The sequence below is a fragment of the Cydia fagiglandana genome, chromosome 3 (genome assembly GCF_963556715.1).
Source record: "Cydia fagiglandana chromosome 3, ilCydFagi1.1, whole genome shotgun sequence".
NCBI lineage: Eukaryota > Metazoa > Arthropoda > Insecta > Lepidoptera > Tortricidae > Cydia > Cydia fagiglandana.
Genome location: NC_085934.1, coordinates 21,300,377 through 21,327,852, shown reverse-complemented (window position 1 = coordinate 21,327,852; position 27,476 = coordinate 21,300,377). Strand labels below are relative to the sequence as shown.

The 27,476-nt window shown below is 36.6% G+C and overlaps 1 protein-coding gene and 1 long non-coding RNA gene across 2 annotated transcripts in view; one reads left to right on the top strand and one right to left on the bottom strand.

Moving 5' to 3' along the window:
* The window catches only part of LOC134680375 (uncharacterized), a 327,839-nt gene extending 317,080 nt beyond the window's left edge, over window positions 1–10,759 (top strand). The window contains exon 3 of the long non-coding RNA XR_010100446.1: window positions 10,747–10,759. This is a non-coding gene — a long non-coding RNA (uncharacterized LOC134680375). The remainder of the gene's footprint in view (window positions 1–10,746) is intronic.
* Window positions 4–26,984, bottom strand: LOC134680360 (protein limb expression 1 homolog). Its single transcript, XM_063539486.1, has 5 exons — window positions 26,843–26,984; window positions 7,805–7,983; window positions 7,034–7,224; window positions 989–1,115; window positions 4–731 (listed from the first exon to the last, which is right to left on the bottom strand). The coding sequence occupies exons 1-5, from the start codon at window positions 26,907–26,909 to the stop codon at window positions 492–494; spliced, it is 804 nt and encodes a 267-aa protein (XP_063395556.1). The 5' UTR covers window positions 26,910–26,984; the 3' UTR covers window positions 4–491.
* Window positions 26,985–27,476: the final 492 nt, after the last annotated feature.

The window sequence follows — 27,476 nt, the reverse complement described above, 5'->3', positions numbered from 1 at the left end:
TAATCAGTCTTACACTACATATACTATACTTAAATAACAATTTAGCGGCGTGGCGGCGAATATTTCCATGTTCAAGAACTGTTGTCCAGTTAATTCTACTCCAATATTGTGCAATAACTTAATTTTAAAGCAGAAATCAACAAATAGAGCCTTAAATTAATGTTATATTCTTATATACCTATTCTAAATAATCTACTGTTTGACATCATAAAGGTGTGTCCAGATAAAGCGAATGCTACGCATATGCGCACTACGCGTCTTATGCGAGCCTATTGCCTGATTTGCGTTAATTAAAATTATGCGCACCATCTGAAGCAAAGATGCGTGCGCTCTCGCGGCGCATTCACTAAATCTAGGCGCACATTATCACTAACAATTGCTTGTTTATAACCTCTGTTACAAAAAATAAAATTGACGGTGTTACCTATTTATTGGAAAATTTTAAAGACCCGGACATTTACTGGACAACAGTCCTAGACATAGATTTGAGATCACTGTGGCTGCTGCGGCGGGGCGAGACGAGCGGCGAGGGTCAAAATATCGCGTTTCTCCTTCGGGAAGCGTAGTTCGCGGGCGGCGAGCCTTGCGGAGCGGAGTTCGCGCTCGGCTCGCGCGAGCTCCGCGCGAATGACCCCGCTGGCGCCCGCTTCGCGCTCTCGCGCGGCCCATTCGCGCGCCATCTGTTCGCGCATCGCGTCGTCGAGAGCTCGCGCGGAGTAGTGGGCCACCACCTAGGAAAAATAATCAATTTTAACATGATACTCATATTCACTTCATGACGAAACAATCCACAATCGTCGGACTGAGCAACATCACTCAGAAAAGGACTTTGAAATTTCCCATACAATCAAATGTATTGAATAATTTTACGGTTTAGACTCACTTGTTTTTTAAACCGTAAAAATGTCTCACAACAGTTTAAAATCAAATGTATTTTAACGAAGAGCTGGGACAGCCATCAACACCTGGAAATGCTGGAACTGCTTACCTCCTGGCGTGAGCACTGGCGCTCCCGCATGGCGCGCAGCGAGCCGTTCCAGTGGAGCAACTGGAACACCGTCATCAACTCCTGGAACTCCAGCATTGTGCGCCCCTTGTTCGCCTCCAGCATGAACCTGGAACACATCCTCAGTTACACAACGAGAAAAGCATGACCTCAAAGTAATGTCTCGAGGCGTCAAGGCTAGGATTTCAGTTAACTCAGTCACATCATATTAACTCACACTCAGAAGTGCCTAACGCGAATTTTATTCAATTACCTTGATTTACCGACGTTTCGACACAGGCCGCGTAGCCAAAATGCCAATCGCTTACGCTCCGTAGCGATCGAAACGCAACTGTCACTGTCACACTAATATGGAAGAGTGATAGAGAGACCCCATATAACCATTCCAGTCGCAGAATCATCAAAGTGGTAACTAAATGTCAGATGTGTCGTAACAGAGTCCACACAATGTGTCTAGAATTGTTTCGAAACAAAGTGTCGTCGCCGTGTGTACACTTTTCCGTAACAAGGTGTCGACACATTTGTGTGCACTTTGCGTGCGGTTTGCGACTAAATCTGACAGCAAATTTGTGACAGCAAATGTCAATATAAAATACCTCTTGAAAACCAAGGTTTGTCAAACTACTATTAGTGTCTCGTGTGCTCGTAAGTAATTCTAGTAAGTCATCATGGGCGATGCAAATGATAATAATCGACCAAAACCATATAAACACCCAACACCCGTCAACCTTTTACAGAAAAGTTTTTAAAGAAATGCAATAAGCTACTTAGGTCAGCCAACGAATGCTCAAAAAAGTTGTAGGGGGAAATGCTCGGAACACAATTTTTGACTCTGTAACTTGGTTTGGACAAGTTAGGAGGTGAACATATCAAAAGTCCCCGGCCGTAGCCCTTGAGCGGGGGGAAGAGAGGGGGCTTTGAATGTCCCATTTTCCGGTTTTTCGATTATATCTCGGAAACTATGCATCTTAGCGACATGGCCACTTATACAAAATGAAAGTTAATTTAATTTGTTACAAGTTTATTCAGTCAATTTTTTCGATATGTTGAATAGTTTTTGAGATATCCGCTCTTGAAAGTTTATTTAGGGCTCTCAATTTTATCTTGATATATCTACATCAGTGAAGGTGCTAGGCCGTGTATGGTATCGTTTTCGTATAAATCTGGGTTGCTGAATCCATTTAACATGGAAACCATTCCACAAAATTAAAAAAATCTTTTTAGGGTTCCGTACCTCAAAAGCATAAAACGGAATCCTTATAGGATCACTCGTGCGTCTGTATGTCTGTCTGTCTGAATACAAAAAATAGTTCTTTACCTATAGATGACAGGAAAACCTATTAGAAATGTGCAGTCAAGCGCGAGTCGGACTTAATGTACGGAACCCTTAATACGCGAGTCCGACTCGCACTTGGTCGGTTTTTTTTAAACTCCTCTTGACGCTTAACCGCTGAACCGATTTCGTTGAAATTTGGTATAGAAATAGTTTGCATCCCGGAACAGGACATAGGATAGATCTTATAACCAAAATCATCTTTTGAAGGTGGGAAAAGTGGCGTGGAAATTTGTACGGGAAATCAATAACCGCTGAACCGATTTATATTAAATTTGGGAAGGTCTACATCTTTGATTTAGTTAAAAATGATAAAAAAAAACATGACTTCAAACCTAAACTTAAACAGTATTAACTTCAAGAAGTCAATTCTGAATTCCCCCCTACATTTCACACCTTTGAAGGATGATTTTTGAGATAACTTATTATGTCCTGTCTCGGGACTCAAAATATATGTGTACTAAATTTAAATTAAAACTGTTCAGCAGTTTAAGCGTGAAGAGGAGTTTAAGAGAAAGTAAGTTTATATGTTTTTACTTTGGAATGGTGTCAATGTGATACCATAACTAAATTTGGTACTGCGAATTTATACGAAAACGATACCAAACATGGCCTCGTAGCTTTACTGTTGTAGAAGTCAAAATAAAATTGAGAGCCCTAAATTCTTATTACTTGACCAAACTTGTGTAGAAGGAAAAGGAAAAATAAAAGTCTTCGGTAGGATTATAAGACACAAATATAATTTTTTTTTGCGTTACTATTTCAATTATCAAATATAAACATACCTTGATTATATTATTCTAGTGAGATCCTCACAGATAAACAAAACCATTTACTTAAAAAATTACAAGGTCGAAATGTCACGGAACTTGTGAGAGTAATACGTGAAAAATAAAAACTTTTATGACAAATAAATCTGGACACAATTTTTAAAAGCATCCAATTGCGTCGAGGAATCATCTGTATGTTTGCTTGTTTCATTACCTCCTCGCTTCTTTTTTTGTCCTTTGTATTCTGTAGCAATTTGTTAGATCTGAAAATAAAGATAACTTGCGTCGTCACGGATGTCGATTTATAGGTTTTAGGGAGTGCAGAATTCGAAAACGATGATCATTTTATAATCCAAGATGGCCGCTACGTATTTTGTCAGAAAAGTCGTCATGAATATCGTTTTATAGGTTTTAGGAAGTGCCGATTTCGAAAATGATGACCAGTTTGGAATCCAAGATGTGTGCCGTGCACTTTGTCATAAAAGTCGTCATGGATATCGTTTTATAGGTTTTAGGGAGTGCAGAATTCGAAAATGATGACCATTTTGGATTCCAAGATGTCTGCCGTGCACTTTGTCATATAAGCCGTCATAGATGTTGATTTATAGGTGTTAGGAAGAGCAGATTTCGATAATGATGACCATGACCAACAAAACGACATCCATGTCGACTTTTAACATAGTGCATGGCCGCCATCTTCGATTCCCAAATAGTTATTATTTTCGAAATCTGCGCTCCCTAAAACCTATAAAACGACAGCCATGACGACTTTAATGACATACTGCATGGCCGCCATTTTGGATTCCAAAATGGTCATCATTTTCGAAATCAGGGCCCCCTAAAACCTATAAAACGACACCCATGACAACTTTTATGACATAGTGCGTGGCCGCAATTTTGGATTCCAAAATGGCCATCATTTTCGAAATCTGCGTCCCCTAAAACCTACAAAACGACATCCATGACGACTTTTATGACATAGTGCATGGCCGCCATCTTGGAATCCAAAATGGTCATCGTTTTCGAAATCTGCGCCCCCTAATACCTATAAAACGACACCCATCTCGACTTTTATGACAAAGTGTTTGGCTACCATCTGCATGCAAGACATTTCTATTATTTTTACGTACAAAAATGGCCCCCTGTCAACTTCCAACCGAGATTTAATCGATAATTTATTCGATTAATGTTCAGATTAATTCAATTTCAATCTATGTTAGGTCGACTAAACTAATCGTGATTAAAATTTGAGGATTAACTTTTTTTATTTCATTAATTAGTCGAATAAACAGTTAATCTATTAAGTCCCATCTCTGACCACGTCATTTTTACACTTTGAGAATATCTGAAAACAAATGAACACAAGGAGCCATTTTGCTAATCCAGTAACTTTGTTATTACTTTTGACAGCGCGTGTCATGTGTCTACACAGAGTCGACACAAAGTCGAAACATTTGCGACTACTTTGTGACTGCAATATTTCTCAGCCTTAAACCATATTTATACATCATAATTAACAAGTTTCGTAGTATGTAAAGCGTTATTTCTGTTATTTAAGTATAGTATACGCATCGAAGTACTAAAAATGCATCAAATAATATATTTATGAACACAAGCACTGAGAAGTAAACAATTTCATTTCCGCCTAAACTAAAACAATGTGGTGGCGCGTTGATTATATTACACTTAGTTTATCAAATCACTCGAGCAGTTTAATTCCCCATAATAATTTAAGTCCTATTGTAATATAAACGCAAACAATATATAATTACGTCTTGTAATCCGTTTTAGAGATGGCGTATTAATGTCACTTATTTTTATTTAACTATTTTTCCATCTGACAGTTTCCATTTGACAGGAACAAAATGAACGAATGAACGAATGATTTTGGCATAAAGTAGTCGCAAACCCGAAACAATGTGTGCACACGGCGACCACACTTTATGTCACTTTGTGTCATGTGTCGACCCTTCCCCATTTCTGGTAACTGTGTCGACACGGCGACGACTCTGCGACTGGAATTGTGACCGAAACAGACGGTGTCGACACAAGATGTGTCTACACCGTGTCGTAACGGCGACTGGAAATGGTTGTATGGGACATAATGCTTTTCGTTGTCGAAGCGATTGCGATTGTAACCTTGGCTAGGCCGGCAGGTTTCACTGGTCGTGGTCGAGGCTGACTCACATCATTTATACAATTTTAAAACCATAAAAAATTACCACGATACGCTTCATTTATTTATCTATCTATATATATAAATGCAAGTGTCCTGACTGACTGATTCATCAACGCCGAGCAGAAACTACAAAAGCCAGAAAGTTGAAATTTGCACACCAGATTGCATTTATAAAGTGTACAAGAGATAAGAAGCGATTTTGAGAAATTCAACCCCTAAGAGGGTTAAAAGGGGATAAAAGTTTGTATGGGGTTAAAGTTTTCTTTTAAGCTAGGAATTTGAAACTTCGTAAAAAGATATATTATTAAAATACAAGAAAACTAATTTCAGCATTTTTGAAAATTCATCCCCTAAGGTGGTGAAAAAGGAGTTGAAAGTTTGTATGGATATCAAAAATGTTTTCGAGTGGTGGACTTGAATCTTTGTATTTAGGGATATTATTAGAAGACAGGAAAAGTAATTTCAGCGTTTTGTAAAATTCATCCCCTAACAGGGTTAAAAAAGGGTTGAAAGTTTGTATGGGATTGAAGTTTTCTTTTGAGCTAGGAATTTGAAACTTCGTTAAAAGATATGTTATTAAAATATAAGAAAACCAATTTCAGCGTTTTTGAAAATTCACCCCTTAAGGTGGTGAAAAAGGGGTTTAAAGTTTGTATGGATATCAACATTTTTTTCGAGCGCGGGACTTGAATCTTTGTATTTGGGGATATTATTAGAAGACAATAAAAGTAATTTCAGCGTTTTGTAAAATTCATCCCCTAACAGGGTTAAAATAGGTTTAAAATTTTGAATCCATTACTAATGCTTTGAAAATTCTTAGAAAGGCATAATAGCCGATTACAAAAAAAAAAGTAATTGCAACGTTCTTGGAAATTCAACCCCTAAGGGGGTTAAAAAGGGGATGGAAGTTCGTCTTCGGGTGCAAATTTTATTTGAAGCTAGGAACTTGAAACTTTGTAAAAAGGTATTAAATTAAAATACAAGAAAACTAATTTCAGCGTTTTTGAAAATGCATCCCCTATAGTGGTGAAAACGGGGTTGAAAGTTTGTATGGATATCATACATTTTTTCGAGCGCGGGATTTGAATCTTTGTATTTGGGGATATTATTAGAAGACAATAAAAGTGATTTCCGCGATTTGTAACATTCAACCCCTAACAGGGTTAAAATGGGGTTCAAAGTTTGAATCCATTACAAATGCTTTCAAACTTCTTAGAAAGACATAATAGCAGATTACAAAAAAAGTAAGTAATTGCAACGTTTTTGGAAATTCAACCCCTAAGGGGGTTAAAAAGGGTATGAAAGTTCGTATTGGGGTGTAAATTTAATTTCAAGCTAGGAACTTGAACTTTTTGCAAAAAAAGGTACTAAAATAAAAAACATGAAAACTAATTCAAGCATTTTTGAAAATCATCCCCCAAGGTGGTGAGAAAGGGGTTGAAAGTTTGTATAGAGATCAGATATCTTTGTATAAGGGCATAGGTACCTATTATGAGAATACAAGAAAAGTAATTTCAGCAACCAACATCAAAATCCACTTGACTTAAAACTTCATACAACTTGCTAAAAAAGAAAAGTACTTAATTTCAACATTGCTTGGATATGAAAATTATAGGTACTTAAGGTGTAAAATGTTGAAGATAAGATTCCACGCGGACGAAGTCGCGGGCAACAGCTAGTTATACATATACGATGATTAAAAGTAACCGATTCTGGGCTTAGTTTTCTTGTTTCCTGTAGCTCACCTGAAGGCAGCGATGCCAGCGCTCGGGTCCTGATGGGCGGCAGCATCTCCCGCGAAGCTGGCCCGAGCCTCCGCCACGGCCTTTTCAATGAAATGCTCCGAAATACGGCGCGACTCGTGCTCGTTGAACACGCTGTTCATGAGCGCGATTTTAGCCGCGCTGCGTCGCGCTTCGGCCTTCGTCGGGCAATTCTGGAAGGAAGGCAATTTTTAGAATACTGAGAAAATAAAACATAAATTTAACGTCTTTTCTCCAGAATTCTAGCTTGCATTTCAGCCAGTCACATAGCAAACATACGGCAGATAGACAGCAGATACGGACTCGTAGTCCCTACGCTGTGCTACAAACTACACCTGTAAGCTACGAGTGCTACGCACCTGGAAGCTATCGAATCAAGCGCCACCAGCAGCGTCACGTAGCACACATGCAGCAGATAGGCAGCAGATACAGACTCGTAGACCCGACGCTGTGCTACAAACTACACCTGCAAGCTACGAATGCTACGCACCTGGAAGCTACCGAAGCGAGCACCGCCCGGCAGCGTCACATAGCAAACATACGGCAGATAGACAGCAGATACGGACTCGTAGACCCTACGCTGTGCTACAAACTACACCTGTAAGCTACGAGTGCTACGCACCTGGAAGCTACCGAATCAAGCGCCACGAGCAGCGTCACATAGCACACATGCAGCAGATAGGCAGCAGATACAGACTCGTAGACTCGACGCTGTGCTACAAACTACACCTGCAAGCTACGATTGCTACGTACCTGGAAGCTACCGAAGCAAGCACCGCCCGGCAGCGTCACGTAGCACACATACGGGGGGTGGGCGGCAGGCACGGATTCGTAGATCACGAGCGCGCCCGCGCCGCCCCCTCGCGCCGCCTTCACCTGCCAGAACTCCTGCAGGGCCTCCACCACGTTCACGGTTGACAGCACGCCGTCAGCTGCAACAGGAAAATATACTTTAGTATAATAATGAATACCTTTAGAAATAGAAATTTATTTGCCAGTAATCTGGTACTTCTGGTAGCTAGGTTGTACAGAAATATGGTGTAAGAAAAAACATGCAATTTTGCGAGTTCAGCACATTTCGCCAATAATTTAAAGGCATGCAAATTATGTTGTATTTTTTTAGCCTACCAGTATATTAATCAAAATCAAATCAAAGCATTTATTTAATAATATATGTAACTATGGATTAAAGTTGATTTTTACGCAAAGGGCAAAATAGCTATTAAAAAGTCCAGAGCATTTCCGGCTTTGAAATAATAACGGCATTTACAATTTCTGACAGTTCTGCCTGTTTATAAATATGTATATGCGTTGATATCCTACATATTGGCCGTTAATTTTAACCCGTGGAGCGTCCTGGTATCACACGTGTGATACTAACTCAATTTGAGTCGTAGCGAGAGTAGCGACCCAGTATCAGACATGTGTTATTATCATGCCGCGATCAGAAAGGGATTAGAAATAACAGATTTCCATACACTTACGTCTAAATCAATATGGATTGACAGCTATCTCAATCCCTTTTTAATTGCGATTCAGTAATACTACAGATTAATATGGGTCAAATTGCTTTTCATCAATTTGTTGTATGGTGGACGTTTATGGGTTAAATATTGTGCTACTTTCAAAGGTAATATCGAAAGTAAATGGAAAACACGAATCAAAGGGTAATATATAATATCTACATAACTACTATGCGCTTATTATTTTTATTAAAATCTTAAATTTATATTTAAATCTCTCTTGTAGAGAGATCAACAAGTACGAGCCTTTAAATATTAAAACTACTAAAAACAAAAGGTTCAGTTTCTAACATTATTCATTACATTAACTAACTTTATAAACCAAAACAATTCATTTTAATCAGCAATTCAAAATCAGGTCACAATCTCACCACTATTTGTTACAAAAGCATACATTGCACGAGCCAGAAAAGCCCCGGATTTGCATCCGCTACCGGGATTATGGAATGCAATCCCGGAGTTCGGGCAAACATCCATTATAACTCGAACAGTGTTACAGTCAGTACGCAGTAGAAGTAGCTAAACGGGCGAGGTGTTCGAAATTATTTACACACTCTATAAGTACATATTTGCAAAGTTTCAAGGTTTCCAAATGTTACTTAAGAGCTGTTCCTAAAATGCAGGCAAACCAAAAAAGTACTATAATCTTAGTGATAAAATTGTGTACAGTAGCACCAAATTTATCGGAGAACTAAGCGTCAAAAGTATCATTATCTAATAGCTTAGCAAAAAGATTATGTCTATGTATGTAAAACAATAAGACTGTGATAATTCAGAACGCAAACTGAAGAGATAATATCTATGTGGAAAATTGTTCCAGGATGGCAGAAGTTTTAGAGCTATACAAATGATACTGACTTTACCTACACTTTTTGGACATTTACCCACTTAGCTAAATATGGCTGACTGTACGAACTTGGCTACTTATGAAGATGCTGAGTTTAGCAACTTTTAAAAACACTTAGCACCCAAATTTGCTATCTTGTAACTTTAGTCTACAACTGTATCTTTACAGTTTAGCAACCTAGGTAAGCTACGTCATTCTGAGACCCACATTAACATCAAATGTGTTTTAGTTCTGTTTACTTAGGTAAATGATCGGTTTATAAGTTCAACACCGATTTAACAATTTCAAGAACTTTTAGCGGCAGACTTATATAATTTACTAAAACTGTTACTTTTACGTACACTATTTCACGTTAAGGTCAAACTTCAATCGATATTATTAGCACCAGCACCATAAATTTAATAGCAAATTAATTTACCTGTTTTACGGCTCGCTGGCTTGGCGTTTACGTTCATTACTACAGATAATGACGAGCCTAATGAAATTACATACAGTAGGGACCCCAATTCAGATATAACAACTTGTTACAGTTGTGATCTGCAAGCCTATTATGGATCGCTTTATCCACATTTATCCATGTGATAAAACAACTGTCAGTTTTTAACTCTGCGGGATAGAGACGGACACGGTTTTATCACGCTGTCACGTAGACAAATACGACCATCATATCCGTACTGGTTTTCATAAGAACTTCATGACTGCATTTTCGCATTCACCAACCAGCGCGAGAGGTCTTCACGGTCGTTTCAAAACCAGTTCAAAATCGTAACACATTGTGTAAAACAGAATCGAACCTAATGAAGAAAATGTGCTTAGAGTTAGACCAAGGAAAGTCGGCTGAGATTTTGATAGCCCACGCAGTGCAAGTGTTATTTTAAACGTATTTTTTTATGAAATCATGACTATTCATGTTTGGAATAAAATTATCTACGCAAATATGCTTTTGTGCTATATCTAAAAGCACATGTAATTAAATACGTAAATAACATACAGAAAATCGTTTCCATCGATCAGTTGATAGTTTTAGGACTATCTATACCCTATACCTAATTTATTTGCAAATTTTGTAGTAGATAATTCGCTAGGCTTATAAGTAATTCGTTTGGACCGTATCCCAACATAACTAGTCGTATTAAGCCTATAAGATTTTCCTAGATTCAAGAGTCAAATTTTAATGTGGTTTACGTTAAGGCGGCTAATCTTTTAAGCAAGTATTTTTGTATGATAACGAATAACTGCTTCTAATCCTGCTTAAATTACATGCGAACAGTTTTAACTATGATTAAAATGAACACACTTATCCACTTGTATTAATAGGTAGTTAGAAACGTGTCTCCCGCGATACTGCACACTCCTAAGAGAGAGCCGTTTCACCACGAGTCTAGAAAGCTGACGATAACGGGGACGGTGAGAAAAGTGATCAGTCTATAGAAATCTTGGGAACCGATGGGTAATAGGTTAGGTCAACGTTTAAGACTTTACAGGGAGTCATAAAAATGTTTTATGATAAGTAGTTATTAAATAGATGGGCTTCAAGTAATACTACACAGCATACCTACACCTATACCACAGAATAATAGTTATTTGTTTTACAAGGGGGCAAAGTAGTTGTTTAACCTCTCGTGCTAATATTGATACCCGAGCATGCGAAAGATTCCGAAATTGAACCACGAGCGTAGCGAGTGGTTCGAAAAAGGAATCTTGAGCGTTGCGAGGTTGAAAGCAAGCACGAGGGTTAAACAAAAATTGCCCCCGAGTGAAACACAAAATTTTTCACCACTCCAACCCGAAGCAAATATTAAATGTAAAATATCAAACAAAATCAAACCAAATCAAATCCAAATGAATGTTATTAAAAATTTATCATTCAAAATCATCATTTAAAAGTCAATTCTACCAGCAAACATAAGAAAAAAACTCAAAATTTGCATTTGATTACTTTGCCTCACATGTGAATAAAATGCAACTTTGCTATCAGTTTTTGAAGTGCAAAGTAAGCCTTTTCGAGCTGGTGTGGTGAAAATAATAGCACTAGGTACAGAAGACTCACTCTCTAACAAAACGCGTCTGTTACGATCAGGACAGATATGGCCGCTAGGTGGCGAGTGGCGACAGTGGCACGCGCGGCTTATGGCTAGCCACCAAAATTGGTGTGGAACGGATGTACTTTTAGCTACCTGTTGCAAAGCGACGAAATCGCAGAGTTAGCCCCGCCAAGGTAAACATTATACTTCGTTTTTTTTAGCATTAGAAATTAGGTAAACAATCTTGATGTGTCTTTTAATTGACGAACACATTTTAAAAATAAGTTACGGCAAATATGTAACAATTATGAATCTAATACGATCATTTATATTCTTCTGCTTTCATAAGTAATCGTTTTGGATTTTTTAAAAGCGTTTTTCAATTAAAAGACATGTCAAAATCGCTTCCCTCCTTGCAAGTTCTTTCTAATGCTAAAAAAAACGAAATATAGGTAAGTACAAAATAATTTAAATAAAAACAAAGTTCCCGACAAATTGAAAACCTTCTCCTTCTTGTCGTCGGCTAAAAAGCAATCGAAAAAGCCATATCAACTTTTGGACATAAATTGTACATTTCAACATAACTTATTTACAACATATCCAGCCTTTTGAGTACTACGTATCGCTAATAACTAGTACCTACATATAGAACTCCAAACATGGTTAATTAGAAAATACGACATTTTTAGCAACAAGGCAAATATGGACACGGAATGTAATTACTCTTCAACAAACCTATTGACTCACTCGCTAACAGGTATTGTATAGTTTTATGGTAAAGTAGTTTCTAATCCGATCATAATAAGGTGTATTATGTCTGTGCAAATGTGGATTTAATAGTTAGGTTTTAGACAAATAATTAACGGTTGCCAGGTTGCCACCTACGGGCAACCTACGCATGTTTTAAGATTGTATTTTATTGATGGAATATTAAACATGACGCATATGGTTATCAATTATCATTAGTGCTAATGTAGGTATAAAATTGACGTTTATTACTAAAATAAATAATATATTGCGAAATTGTTTATTCCATATTCACATTTTTAGAGTTTCGTAGACAAAATTCCAAACAAGTGCCTATATATAGCTTCGCCATGTCTGTCTGTCTGTCCGTTCTTGACACCGTAATTTTTTATATTAATTAACTAAATAAAATAGTACGTCTGAAGGGACAGTATATTATTTTAAACAATCGCATATTTACTTGCGCAAAAATAATCGTGAGACCTTTTGGGACACGTGCAAAATGATATGCCTATAATTACATTTTTTACTCTAAGAACGGATTAAAATACTTTCTATGAAAATATTTTGTGTATATTTTAAATTACAAAACGAAATACAATACAACCTACAATTTCTATTAACGAAAATCCACTAAAAGTACCTACAAAAACACATGTACCTACCTGACTTAATTCCCATTTAGAAATTTATTTTCTAAATGGATAATAAGATCATTAACACTACATAAACATCACTACAACGCCAACGATTAACTTAATTAATTTATGATATATCTAAGACTGTAGGCTAATTTCATCTCGTCAGTGTTAGCCCGACATACACAGTTTTGCTCAAACATCAACCAGCTGATGATTGGATACGTTAGGTATACGTTGAAACCAGAGACAAAGTAGATTAGTAATGAGTAGTCCACCTCAAAAATTAACTCATCGATGTTAGCCCGGAGTACTTATGTTCTAAAACAGCCTGTGTCAATCAACTTTTTGGATTAGTCAGAGTCATAAAAATATTTTAATTTTAATTTTTTTCGTATTAGATGATATATTTTGTTTTTTAAATAAATTATTTTAGAACCCTCGTGTTCATAGGTGAAGGCCTAAGGCCTCCTCCAAAGTTACAATTACAAATAAATAATAATATACATATAACCTATAGATAGAAAGCTCAATAAGGCTTGTATTTTGGGGCTTGTGTTATGGCAAATAGACCATGATATAAAATAAATAATAGCTAAATATCTGGGAATAATCAAGCAATCATAAAAATAGATCCGCGTTTCGAATACCATATAGCCTACCATTTAATTCCTGTACAACTTTTATATGTATTAAGGATGACTCACGTTAGACCGGGCCGTGTCCGGCCTGTAGCTTCCGGTGTATCGTTGTCTATGGAAAGTATCACGTGATCGCCTGTCATATCATAGAAAAGTAAGCTCCGTAAGCTCCGGCCTGGACACGGCCCGGTCTAACGTGAGTCATCCTTTATTCTGGAATGAATATAACAAATAATCGTTGCCTCCGACATTTGATTGTCAAAGTTGTGTTCCTAAATATTTGGAGATAACTTACTGTCACATGCCTATAACTGGGGTAAGTGTTAGCATGTTTGCTAGCTACAAAATTAGGTGTAATAATTACTTACTAAATTTGTAATATGCACTAAGTTGAATTCATGGAGAAGTGACTGCAATTTATACCGTAGTATCTGGGAGACAGAGCTTTGCTCGGAAAACATATAAAAACTCAAAAATGCGCCTTTTCCCAGAAATAAAACCTAATAAGATCGATTTTTCGCTCCCGAAAACCCCCATTTAGCAAATTTCATCGAAATCGTTAGAGCCATTTCCGAGTTCACGGAAATGTCGTTTAAAGGTATAAAATTATGTATCAATAAATTAATCTATATCAGCCGACTTTCATGAGCTTCCTGGCGCTACTAAGGGGCTTTAAGCTTTCAAATAATTAAAAAAATAATATTTTATTCCTTTATTAAAGCTACAGGCCAAAAAACAACCATTAGGTATTATTGTAACCAAACTACAATTATTATAATGAGAATTGTTAAAATACTCTTAGTTTTCTTAACATGCGTTACTATTTACTTATTATGTGATATAGTTACTCAGGCAGATATTATCTTATATTGGCACATTTTTAATAGAAGTCAACCGTATCAAGCGCTTTCTCGTATCAAGTGACAGTCAACCTCTTAATTATGACGCAAATACTCTACTAATACTCCAATCAACAAGGCATTTACAAAAGCTTCTTCGCTATCACTGTCTGTATAGGGAGAACTGACCCAGTTACTTCTCACTTCCTATCCATTATATAAAAAAGTATACATATACAGTCAGTGATCGCACGAAAAATAATTAGGTATCTACTAATATAATCATAATTTATTTAGAATATATTTAAGTTACTTTTGTATGATTTTTTATATACCATTAACCTTTTGTATAATAAATAAATTTTGCTCAATTATAATTGAGTAAAGAAAACTATTATTTAGAATAAAAAAATTAACGTGCTGTAAATGTACGAGTATGTATCTTACTCTTACGTTAATGTATGTTAGAGTGACATTCCATTTCCAACTGCAGCTGCAATACTGTTCATTTTACTATGGAAATTGACAATGACAGCGACGCGTTTCCATAGTAAATTGAACAGTTTTGCAGCTGCAGTTGGAAATGGAATGTCACTTTTACTCTTTCTAATTTTGTATGTCACTGTAAATAATTAAGTACTTCAAAACTTTACAGCCTTTACATCCATCATAATACAACATCATCTTAATATCACATAATTTATGAGATCTAAGTATAAAAATTCCCACAGACCACCTATAAACCACCCATAAATTTTAAATGCATGGTTGTAAATTAAAAATGATTGAAAAAGAATTACGGCTCCAAAGTACTCGTTGATTGGACTAGTGCGAAGTTTAATAAGGCTTGATCTAAAGTGTCCAAACCGCGTATTAAGTACGTGACCTCGTTCCAAGGCAAACAGATTATATGGTGTGCCTAATATGACTTTAATGGAGCTATTATAATGTGATTGATTTAATCATAATAGTGTAAGTCACAACGAGAAATATATTAAACTATATACTCGTATATAACCCAATTACGTTTTGATTTAAACTTTTTTCATCATAAAAAAAATATTTTTTGTATATACATATACATATACAGGGTGTTTGGTACATCGTTTGCCAAATTAAAACGGCAGATAGGTTGAGTCATTTGCTATCTTCTCATCAGGCCTAGAAATTTTTAATTTGTGCAAAAAAAAAAAATTCACATCTATGACAGTTTTTCGTAAATTTCAAATTTTTACTTGCGTAGTAGTAAAAAAAACCATGGTCAATTTTATTTTTCTAGGCATGAGAAGATAGCAAATGACTCAAGCTATCTGCTGTTTTAATTTGGCAAACGATGTACCAAACACCCTGTATATGTATAATGTGAAGCTGATCTGATAATAAAGTAATAATAATAAACTTCTCGATGGAAACACACACAAACACATTGAGTTTAGGCTCATTATTAGATCCTGTGATGTACTTGATAGACATAGATAGATAAGTAATTCGGCCCCCAATGTAAAGCAACACCACAGAATAAATAATAGTACTAGGTACAGAAGACTCACTCTTTAACAAAATGCGTCTGTCACGATCAGCACAGATATGGCCGCTAGGTGGCGACAGCGCCACGCGCTGCTTATGGCAAACCCCAAAATTGGGGTCGAACGGATGGAGTTTTAGCTACCTGTAGCAAAGCGATGAAATCGAGGAGTGAGCCACGCCTGGCAGCACACAAATTGCGAGATACGAGCTTTTAATCAGGGTGGAATCACATCTGTCAGCATCGAGCCGCATTTTATATATGAGAAATTGCTCGTTAGTATGAAGATGCGTACGCATGCTTTCACCTTCCCGCATGCGTACGCATCTTAAAGTTAAACCACCACCACGACCCTTAAAGTTACTGTCAGCGTTTGTTGGTAGTTTTAGTATAAATAGCTCGTATCTCCTTGTCTTGTAACGTTTGCAGTACATTGTTCCTCGGTAAATTTTCAAAAATTGATTACATGGATAAATTCGATACCTGGTTTCATTTATTGCCCGTTTTCGATTTACACACTCTATAACAACAGTGCTTAAATCCTGTCATATGAAATATAATCGGCGTTTACCTTTCATTAAAATGAAGCCATTATTATCTCATTTACGACCAAGATTAAAATATAGACATGCAAATGCGGTAGCGCGATTAAAAATCCTCTAAAGGACTATAAATTATTCCATAAAACGGGTTTCACAGTTATTCTTGAATACTTTATTGGTTGAATGCCTAGGCTGGCTGAGCTGGTCTTGAGATCATTAGGCTTTGGGCTAGGCATCTACAAATATTTTAAACCTAGCATTGTTTGTGTATGGCGGGTCAATTTTGTACCGTCCCGTGTAAAAATATGTGTGCACACTTTCGTACTCAAAAATATGTCCCGGAGCTCTCTTTTCAGCGAATTAAGAACTATGGGACATATTTTTGAGTGAGTGCACCTATATTTTTAAACTTGACTGTACAGAACACTTAGGAGGGGAGTAGACTAGACAAAAAAATTCAAAATCGCTCTCCTTCTTGATGCGACTGGCAAATCGTATTACTTTTTGGCAACCGGGTTTTTTAACCTAATTAGACCCCGCTGAATCCGAATTTGCCGGTTGCTCGATCGAAATCTTGACCGGAAGTGAGATATTTGACATTAAAGGTCCCTTTATTTAGTTTTTCGTCAATAACTCTTAAACGGTGACGCATAGCAAAAAATTTTCTATTACATAAGTAATTTGCATAAAATTGCCCACAAGAAAGATTTCGTACAATTTTTCGCTAGGATCAATATTTAAAGAGATTTTAACACGGGAAATTTAATTATAATCACTTCTAAGGTCCCGTTTTTTAGTTTTTCGTAAATAATTCATAAACGGTGGCCACTATCAAAAAATGCTGTGAGACGTTAATAATCTACACAACATTTTGAACAAAAAAGATTCAGTACACTTTTCGCAGGGATCAATATTTAAAAAGATAATAAAGAGGGAAAGTTAATTATATTAAATTCTAAGTTTCCTTGTTTTTATTTATTCGTTAATAATTTGAAAAGTATGACTCATAGCAAAAGAAAACGTATACGTAAATAATAAACATAAAATTCCCTACAAGAAACATGTAGAACACTTTTCGCTAGGATCAATATTTAAAAAGGCAAAGCAGCGGGTAAGTTAATTATAAATAATTTTAAAGTCACTTTTTAGTTATTTGTAAATAACTCGTAAACGGTGCCCCATAGCAAAATAGGTTTTTAAGAATAAATTATCTACATAAAATTTCCTCCCAAAAACATCTTGATTACTTTTCTCTAGGATCAATATTTAAAGCGATATTAATGGAAGAAAGTTAATTACAATCAGTTCACAGGTCACTTTTTATTAGTTTTTCGTAAATAACTCGTAAACGGTGGCCCTTTGCAAAATAATATTCTACATAAATATTAAACATAAAATTGTCCACAAAAAAGGTTCTGTACACTTTTTCGCTACGATCAATATTTAAAGAGGTATTAAAGGGGGTAAGTTCAATAATCAATAATAATTAATTTCCAGGTCCCTATTTTCAGGTTTTCATAAATGACTCGTAAATGGATAAATAGGGGGGGGTCATTGTTTTGGGGGGCTTTATCTCCGAAACTACTGGGTTTACCTATAGATGACAGGAAAACCTATTAGAAATATGCAGTCAAGCGCGAGTCGCACATTACTTAGTTTTTGAACCGATCTCTACGGGTTTTTTAAACGCAATTCTTTCGCGTTTCATATATAAACAATACATTGTTGAAAATTGAGTAACGTACGGAACCCTTGCAACGCGAGTCCGACTCGCGCTTGGCCGGTTTTTTCCTTACCGAGGTACGGAACCCTAAAAACTAAAAAGAAGTGACATGTGAATTGATCGTAATGAACTTTCTTTCTTTAATATAGTTTCAAATATAGATCCCAGAGAAAAGTGTTCAATTTGTTTTCGTAGAAAATTATAGGCCGATTTTTTATTTACAAGAACATTAAGAACTTATTTTGCTATAAGGCTATGAGCCTTATTTTATGAGTCATTTACGAAAACCTAAAAATAGGGACCTGGAAATTGATTATTATTGATTATTGAACTTACCCCCTTTAATACCTCTTTAAATATTGATCGTAGCGAAAAAGTGTACAAAACCTTTTTTGTGGACAATTTTATGTTTAATATTTATGTAGAATATTATTTGCAAAGGGCCACCGTTTACGAGTTATTTACGAAAAACTAATAAAAAGTGACCTATGAACCGATTGTAATTAACATTCTTCCATTAATATCGCTTTAAATATTGATCCTAGAGAAAAGTGTTCAAGATGTTTTTTGGAGGAAATTTTATGTAGATAATTTATTCTTAAAAACCTATTTTGCTATGGGGCACCGTTTACGAGTTATTTAGAAATAACTAAATAGTGACTTTAAAATTATTTATAATTAACTTACCCGCTGCTTTGCCTTTTTAAATATTGATCCTAGCGAAAAGTGTTCTACATGTTTCTTGTAGCAAATTTTATGTTTATTATTTACGTATACGTTTTCTTTTGCTATGAGTCATACTATTCAAATTATTAACGAATAAATAAAAACAAGGAAACTTAGAATTTATTATAATTAACTTTCCCTCTTTATTATTTTATTAAATATTGATCCCTGCGAAAAGTGTACTGAATCTTTTTTGTTCAAAATATTGTGTAGATTATTAACGTCTTCCAGCATTTTTTATAGTGGCCATCGTTTATGAATTATTTACGAAAAACTAAAAAACGGGACCTTAGAAGTGATTATAATTAAATTTCCCGTGTTAAAATCTCTTTAAATATTGATCCTAGCGAAAAATTGTACTTAATATTTCTTGTAGGCAATTTTATGCAAATTACTTATGTAATAGAACATTTTTTGCTATGCGCCACCGTTTAAGAATTATTTACGAAAAACTAAAAAAAGGGACCTTTAATGTCAAATATCTCACTTCCGGTCGAGATTTCGATTGAGCAACCGGCAAATTCGGATTCAGCGGGGTCTAATTAGGTATAAAAACCCGGTTGCCAAAAAGTAATATGCTTTGCCAGTCGAAATCGTTTTGATAAAAAATATGACCAGTCTAGAGGTCTAAAGTTCGCGGAATGGTGAGGACAGGGGGGGACGGGGTGAGTATTTGGGCGCAACTTTAATTTCTATTTTTATTTTTATTTGGGGACAAATTATTGGCCTAATGTGATTGAACTTTGCAGGCATGGAGCTAATCGTCAAAAAAATATTTTTCAAGTTACTATTACGCAAGATTTTACGTTATAAATTGTATGGGGAATTGGACAGCTGTCACTGTACCCGAAAAATATGAAAATAGTTATTTGTACAACAAGAGATCAAAGTTTAATATTTCTTCGAGTGCTTATTTTGAGTCCCGTGCAAGCGAAAGATTCTATAATAGATTCACGAGCGTAGCGAGTGAATCTAATTTAGAATCTTGAGCGTAGTGCGTAGAGAGCGCACGAGATGTAAATAACTTTGATCTCTGTAGTACACAAAAATTTTCACCCTAAGCAGTGAGAACATACCTAGAGGGACAGAGATAATAGAACCCAAGTATATCGAACTTGTATTAGACCCCGCATGTTGAAATGACATTTGACTATAAAGGTCACCTGAATGTCATTTTGTCTCACTCAGTGAGCAAAATCGCATTTTGCTCACTGAGTGAGACAAAATGACTCAGTGAGCAAAATCGCATTTTGCTCACTGTTTTTAAGAAGCAAAGTACCCTGGTTCGAGCTGCTGAGGTGAAAATACTATAGAATCACAGCCATTTTTTTACCGCCTGGGTCAAGATTTTTCCTCACTCTACTTTATTAAGAAACACTCCGTCGACACAAGCCTGTGAGGGCTGTGAGCTAATTCATCTCTCTGTCAAATTACCCTCTTCTGAGATTGATTATTTGATAATTGAGTCGAATGTGAATTTCAGATGTTTTCGTTTCAGATCGTGCTTAATATTTTTAGAAAGTTATTAAAGTAAGATTTTAAGGGGCCCACTGATTAACAGTCCGCCTGACGGTCAGTTGTTCGGAACTGTACAAAATTTGTTCTAACTGACAGGCCTATACCGTCCGGCGGACTGTTAATCAGTGGGCCCCAGCATTAGGAACAGCATTAGGAAAATGACATCAACAGAGTTAGGCACCTATTAACTCTGGTATCAAAATGTCGTAACGAGTTCCTATCAGACAGAACCACGTACCACGTGCTACCATAATTAAAGCGACAAAGCAACCCAGTCACTTTGATTGCCAGCAGTAAAACCCTGGCAGAGCTGCATAAGTTTCCAAACGGGCGAGTTGTCCAAAATGAACTAAACACCACTTCATTTTTAACACATTCACTGCCAACGTTTTTGTGGTGCTACGCACGTAGCCGATCCCAGCGTTTTCCCGCTTTGTAGAGGAAAGTGACTACGAACCGAGAACCCTCCGAATATGTTCCCGGTGTACCAATTATTAATGTGTGCGTCATTTTGAATGTCTTGCCTGTTAAAGTATTTCTGCTGTTGACTGTACTTTCAGTCATCCAAGAGTAGTATACATCTGCTCTAGCAGTAAACTCTAGCACAAAAGAAATAATAGTACTACCGTACAGAAAGGACACTTCCTACAAACCCGAAGTTTGATAGCGATTCAGGGTCGAATCATGCTAACCCTTTCTAATATATAGCACTGTCCCTTTCGGCCATTTAGGGTTGTCAAAATTCAAGTGATTATCTTGTCTGCGGTCGTGCACGCACAAGGAAGTCAAGTGGTGCCAACCCTAATAATTACTCGGAGCAATGCTGAGCCGAACGGAGCCGAATCCGACCGAAGTCAGGAGTGTCTCCCCACTGACTGTAGCAGCCTCAGTAGCAGTGCTAGAGCGACACAGACATATAGGTAGGCGGATAGTACCATCTTACTCTAACACAGAACTGCCTGCAACTCGGACCTCGAATAAAGAATATTTTACGTCCAATTACGGAACCCTAAAAGTAAGTACATAAAAGTGAAGCTGCGTCGCAAAGCTAATTCGTCCATAATTGAGCATGAGAGCACTTTTGAGCTTTGGCTCTATTAAGCTTTGCAAACTCGACGTTTCTAGGAAGCAGGGCTTTATGGAGCTTTTACGAGTCTCTATAAACTGGTCATATTCTCATTGCAAGCGTGAGCGCAGGAGGCGAAAATCTACGTTCGAATGAGAGCAGACGAATCGCCCTCGCCGTAAATATATAATTTTGCTTCCTAGTGACACAATCTATTTCTTCCCTGCTAGGAGAGATCAAAGTGCCAAGTGCGAAGGATGCAAACTTTTTTGTACTATATTTGTTTTTTTTTGCATAATGAAAATGAAAAAGAAATTTCCTTATAAATAGGTGATGTGAACAGCAGTATGCGTCACATTCACATGATAGCAAAATTATTTCCACCTTAGGTGTTAACTCTTGAATCCCTCACTACGCTCGGGAGTCTATTTTAGAATCTTTCGCTTCTTTTAGGATGTAATGTATGCTTTCGCCGTAAAAAGTAATTTTGCTCCCTTGTGTCACAATCTACTATTGTGAAGTGAACACATAGTTTAACTAACAATTTTAGGGTTTAGAAATTTCTTTTCAGTTACCCGTTTTTTCAACGGATCCATACATCTCAGATGCGGCACTTTGGCCTCTAAGCAGAGGTTAATTTACCTCTGTTATTCCGGTATTGTTTGCCTTTACGGCACTCTACCAATTACCATATTTTGGGATTCTAAGTAGCGGCGACTTTAAAGCACCCTAAAGTACACGGGTCAAAAGTGGCTGAACAGGAGTGACATGGCACTTTCGAGAATTTATTAGTTAGTGTATGTTTGACAATGGGTCTAGCCGCAATCCCATAGTGAATCTGCCCCATGGCTGAAATGTATACCTTTCTTAGGCGCGTTTATTTGTCTTATTATAATTTGTAAGATATCGTTTTACCAAATTTCAAGCCTAGAATCCCCTTGATTTGTTTTTTTTAAATCGTTTTTATTTTTTTGTAGCTAAACTAGTGGTGGTGATGGTTTTAGAAGTGTAAATTATTGTTTAAATCTACATGCGTGAGACGGTAGGATAGCTTAAATTCAAAATCGATGTCTAATCAATTGTGTTTTTAAAAATAAAAACGTTTGTCGCTTAACAGTGTTTTTTTAGTTTATTAAATAAATATATAGTAGGTAGGTACAGTCAACTGTAAAAATATGGGTGTAGACAACTTACTCAAAAATATGTCCCATAGTTCTTAATTCACTGACATAAGAGTTACGGGACATATTTTTGAGATGACTTACTTGTAGACCCATATTTTTACAGTTGAGTGTACATACCTAGATATAATTCAATATTTACAAAACTTGCATTAAACTCTGTCCAAAAACTGACATAATAGGTCAGGAAATGAATGCTCAAAAAACGTTGTAGAGGGAAATGCTAGGAACACAATTTTTGACTCCGTAACTTTGTTTAGACTAGTTAGGAGGTGAACATATCAAAAGTCCCCGGCTGTAGCCCCGGTGCTGCGGGGTAGAGGGGGGGTAAGAAGGTCGAATTTTTCGGTTTTTCATTGATATCTTGGAAACTTTGCATCTTAGCGACATGACTACTAAGATAAACCGAAAGCTCATAAAATTAGTTACAAGTTTTATCCAGTCAAGTTTTTCGATATCTTGAATAGTTTTTGAGATAGACGCTCTTGAAAGTTTATTTAGGGATTTTAATGTTATCTTGATATCTACATCAGTGATGCTGTTAGGCCATGTTTGGCATCATTTTCGTATAAATCGGGGGTGCTGAATTCATTTATGGTATCACATTGACACTATTCCGAAGTAAAAACAAAATTAAAAATATATATATTTTTTTAAATCCCTCTTCACGCTTAAACCGCTGAACCAATTTCGTTGAAATTTGGTACAGAAATAGTTTTAGTCTCGACACAGGACATAGGATAGTTTTTATAACCAAAAGCATCTTTTGAGGATGTGAAAAGTGGGGTGGAAGTTTGTATGGGGAGTCAGTAACCGCTGAACCGGTTTAGGTGAAATTCAGGATGGTATACATCTGTGATTTAGATGAAAATGATACCTAACATGACTTCAAACCTTACCTTAAGCAGTATGAACCTCAGGAATTCAGTTTCGTCGATGAAGTTGAATTCCCCCCATACTCCATTTCACAACTTTAAAGGATGATTATTGAGATAAAAAGTATCTTATGTCCTGTCTTGGGACTCGAAATATCTGTATACCAAATTACAATTAAATCGGTTGAGCGGTTTAAGCGTGAAGAGGAATTAAAAAAAAAAGTTATTTGTTTAAAGTTTATATGTTTTTTATTAGGAATGGTGTCAATGTGATACCAAAAATGAATTCAGCATCCCCGATTTATACGAAAATGATACCAAACACGGCCTAGCAGCTTCACTAATGTAGATATCAAGATATAATTTAAAGCCCTAAATAAACTTTCAAGAGCGGATATCTCAAAAACTATTCAAGATATCGAAAAACTTGACTGAATAAAACTTGTAACAATTTTTATCAGCTTTTGGTTTGTCTCAGTAGTCATGTTGCTAAGACGCATAGTTTCCAAGATATTAGTGAAAAACCGAAAAATGAGACCTTCTTTCCCCCCTCTCCCCCCCAGCACCGGGGCTACGGCCGGGGACTTTTGATATGTTCACCTCCTAACTAGTCCAAACAAAGTTACGGAGTCAAAAATTGTGTTCCTAGCATTTCCCTCTATAACTTCTTATTTCTTGGCCTATAAGTAAAATTTTGAAGTATACACTTATATTTTTTTTATATTTTGGAAAATTCATTCATATAATTGATAGGGATGTACCGACTAGTCGCCGACTAGTCGGGAAAGCCGACTATCCGGCCACATTTGTAGTCGGCGATTAGTCGGCGACTAGTCGGCAAAAATGGCCGATTAGTCGGCACTTTAGTAGTGAAAGAAAAACAGAAAAAAGAAACCAACAGTTAATATTTACCATATGTTTTATGTCTATTTTACCAAAATACCTATACAGGGTGTGAAAACTTTTGTTCATATAATTGACCGTTTGATCGTTATCTTATGGTGGTGGGCTGGTGTTTTCCTCTACACGTCGATCTCAACTGATTCTCGTGTAATTTCATGGCTAAGTTCTATACTTAAAGGATTTTATTATAATTCAGTTTTTGTTTCTTTTTTAATGGTGGAGCCATGGGGAACTATTAATGTTATTGCAAAATTTAGAGACTTATAAACACGCATATAAGCACGTTGCTCGTAAAGACGCTGACGCTTGGAAATACCTCCTACAAGTTGTACCGTGTAGTGACGGTCTGCTCATCAGGATCGCAAAATAAAATAAAAGAAAGACAGAAATTGAACGAGGATTCTTGTGATAGGTCTTTGAACCTATAGAGAACACCTTTTAGCCAAGCTAATATATGAATAGCGCAACCAAAAGAGCAAAACTATTGTTTTTCACCTGAACTTATACGAAACTAATGATATGGCCGACTAGCCGACTAGTCGGCCGACTAATCGGCCATTCGAGCGCCGATTAGTCGGCTAGTCGGCCAAATCAATACTCGGTACATCACTAATAATTGACATAACATTGCTTATAAAAACTCATTATAAAAGCAAATAAAACACCTCATATAGAAACTTGACTTACAACTAACGAGCTTTTTACAAAGCTTGAGACTACCAGCTGAATAAGAAAGCTCCAAGTATGTAATACACTAAAAAGCTTTAACACATAAGACACTTTGATATAAAAAAACGGCCAAGTGCGAGTCGGAATCGCGCACGAAGGGCTTCGTACCATTACGCAAAAAACGGAAAAAAAAACATTTTTCTTGTATCTGAGCCCCACTTATACATTTATTATATTCTGTAGTATTTGTTGTTATAGCGGCAACAGATATAGGTACATCATCTGTGAAAATTTCAACTGCCTATAGTTCGTTATTTTTAGCATTATAAAGAACTTGAAAGAAGGTAAGCGATCTTGACATGTCTTTTAATTGAAAAACGCTTTTTAAAAATCAGTAACCATTACTTATGAAAGCAGAAGAATATAAATTATCGTATTAGATTCATAATTGTTACATATTTGCCGTAACTTATTTTTTAAATGTGTTTTTCAATTAAAAGACACTTCAAGATTGTTTACCTTATTTCTAATGCTAAAAAAACCAACTATAGCTATCACGATTCATGAGATACAGCCTAATGACAGACAGACGGACAGCGGAGTCTTAGTAATAGGATACCGTTTTTGGGGCATTCCACGAGACTGTCGCTTACATAACGCAATTCTTCTAATACTTCTGGAAATGCTGAGTAAACGATATTGGGTCAGGTAATATTTCATGACTTGGCTAACAAATTGGCAGTATATTCTCGAGATTCACGTATTTTATTGAGGTAGCTGCCATACAAGGCAAAAGCGTTATGTAAGTGACAGTCTAGTGGAATGCCCCTTTTACCCTTTGGGTACGGAACCCTAAAAAGCTTTACCGCGTTAATAACACCTTGATATAAAAACTGTTGAGCTTTTTTGCACAGCTTACAACAGCTGATACAAAAGCTCAACATACCTATAGCACTATGACGTTAGCAAAACAAACCTAATAAGAGCAAACCCAAAGCTAAACCAGTTGGGCTTGAAGCCAGTGACTCAGCCTGTGCGTTTGCAAATATGTAACTTTGAATCATGACTTTAACTTACAGAGCTTTTGTTTAAATACACTGTTAAATTGACATTTTAACGTACGAAATATATTCTAATGTATTGGGATTAATGGTGGTGATTTTTGATACAAAGGACCTTATTGAAAAAAAAAAGTTTTTTTTTTTTGTTTCATACGAATATTTTAGTTATAAGCTTAAAGTTAAGTTCTTTAAGTAAGACCACAAACAATAGTGCGGCGATTAAGAAGAATAATATACATAAAAGGCAGTTACATATATACAACTAACCGGTAGGAATATACATATTTACTGTAACGATGGTGCACCTTCATTGGAGTAACTTCGAAAGCGGAAATTTTTTGAAACGCTCTAATGTACTCGACAAGGAGCACTTCATGATTTGGAAACACTTATACTACTGCAACGCTTACCGAAGCACCTTGCTTACTATTGCTATAGTAGAAAGTGCATCTATTCGCAATTTTCAAAATCACCCCGCTTTCGAAGTTACCCCAATGCACCTTACCAAGTAAATCTACAGCTTTTAATTCCACGAGCTTGAAAGTTGAAACTAATGTTTAGCATATACAAATACATATAAGACAGTTATAAATACATATACAAATCAACCGGTAGGATGTATTTACTGTACCAAGCCTTTAAATGCAAGGAGCTCCACAAAGGTTTTAGCACAGAAATAATAAAAGTTTAATTTGAACCCAGGTTTTAGCACAGACTAAATACACATAAGGACAAAGATTCACCTCGGTAGACGTCATCATAGAGGGGGGCTAACGCGTCCGCTCCCCAGCGCGAGTCGGGGTATACCATGGCGACATGGACGTACGTGCGGCGCCGGCGGCGAGCGCGCGCTGACTGGCTGCGCGGGCGGCGGTGCCAGAGGAGAACAGCGGGCGCTGTGCGCTGAAAACGCGGAGATACAGCGGGTTGATTCGCAAGGATTCGCGCCACACGCTAAGAGGTTCTATCAGCCGTATTCGAACAATGAGATACGTCAAATACTAGACATTCAAACGATATGGATTAGACATGTCAGTGTCAAACAAGTGTCAAAAGTGACGTTTTTGTTTGAAGAAATGTCAATTTTGACACTTGTTTGACACTGACATATCTAATTCATATCGTTTCAATATCTAGTATTTGACGTATCTCATCGTTCGAATACGGCTGTATGGATCATCACATGGTAGGGACAAACTGAGCCCACGTGCGCATCGTATTCGATGCACGTGAACCCTGAAATTTGTATGTTTGGAAATATTACTTGTCATGCGTATGAGAAGAAGGTATGTTTCTATGGGCTCAATTTTATCCCTGCCTGTCAAGTTGTTACAATCGAGAACTACAAAAAAAATCCTTGTTGTTACCAGTACTTTG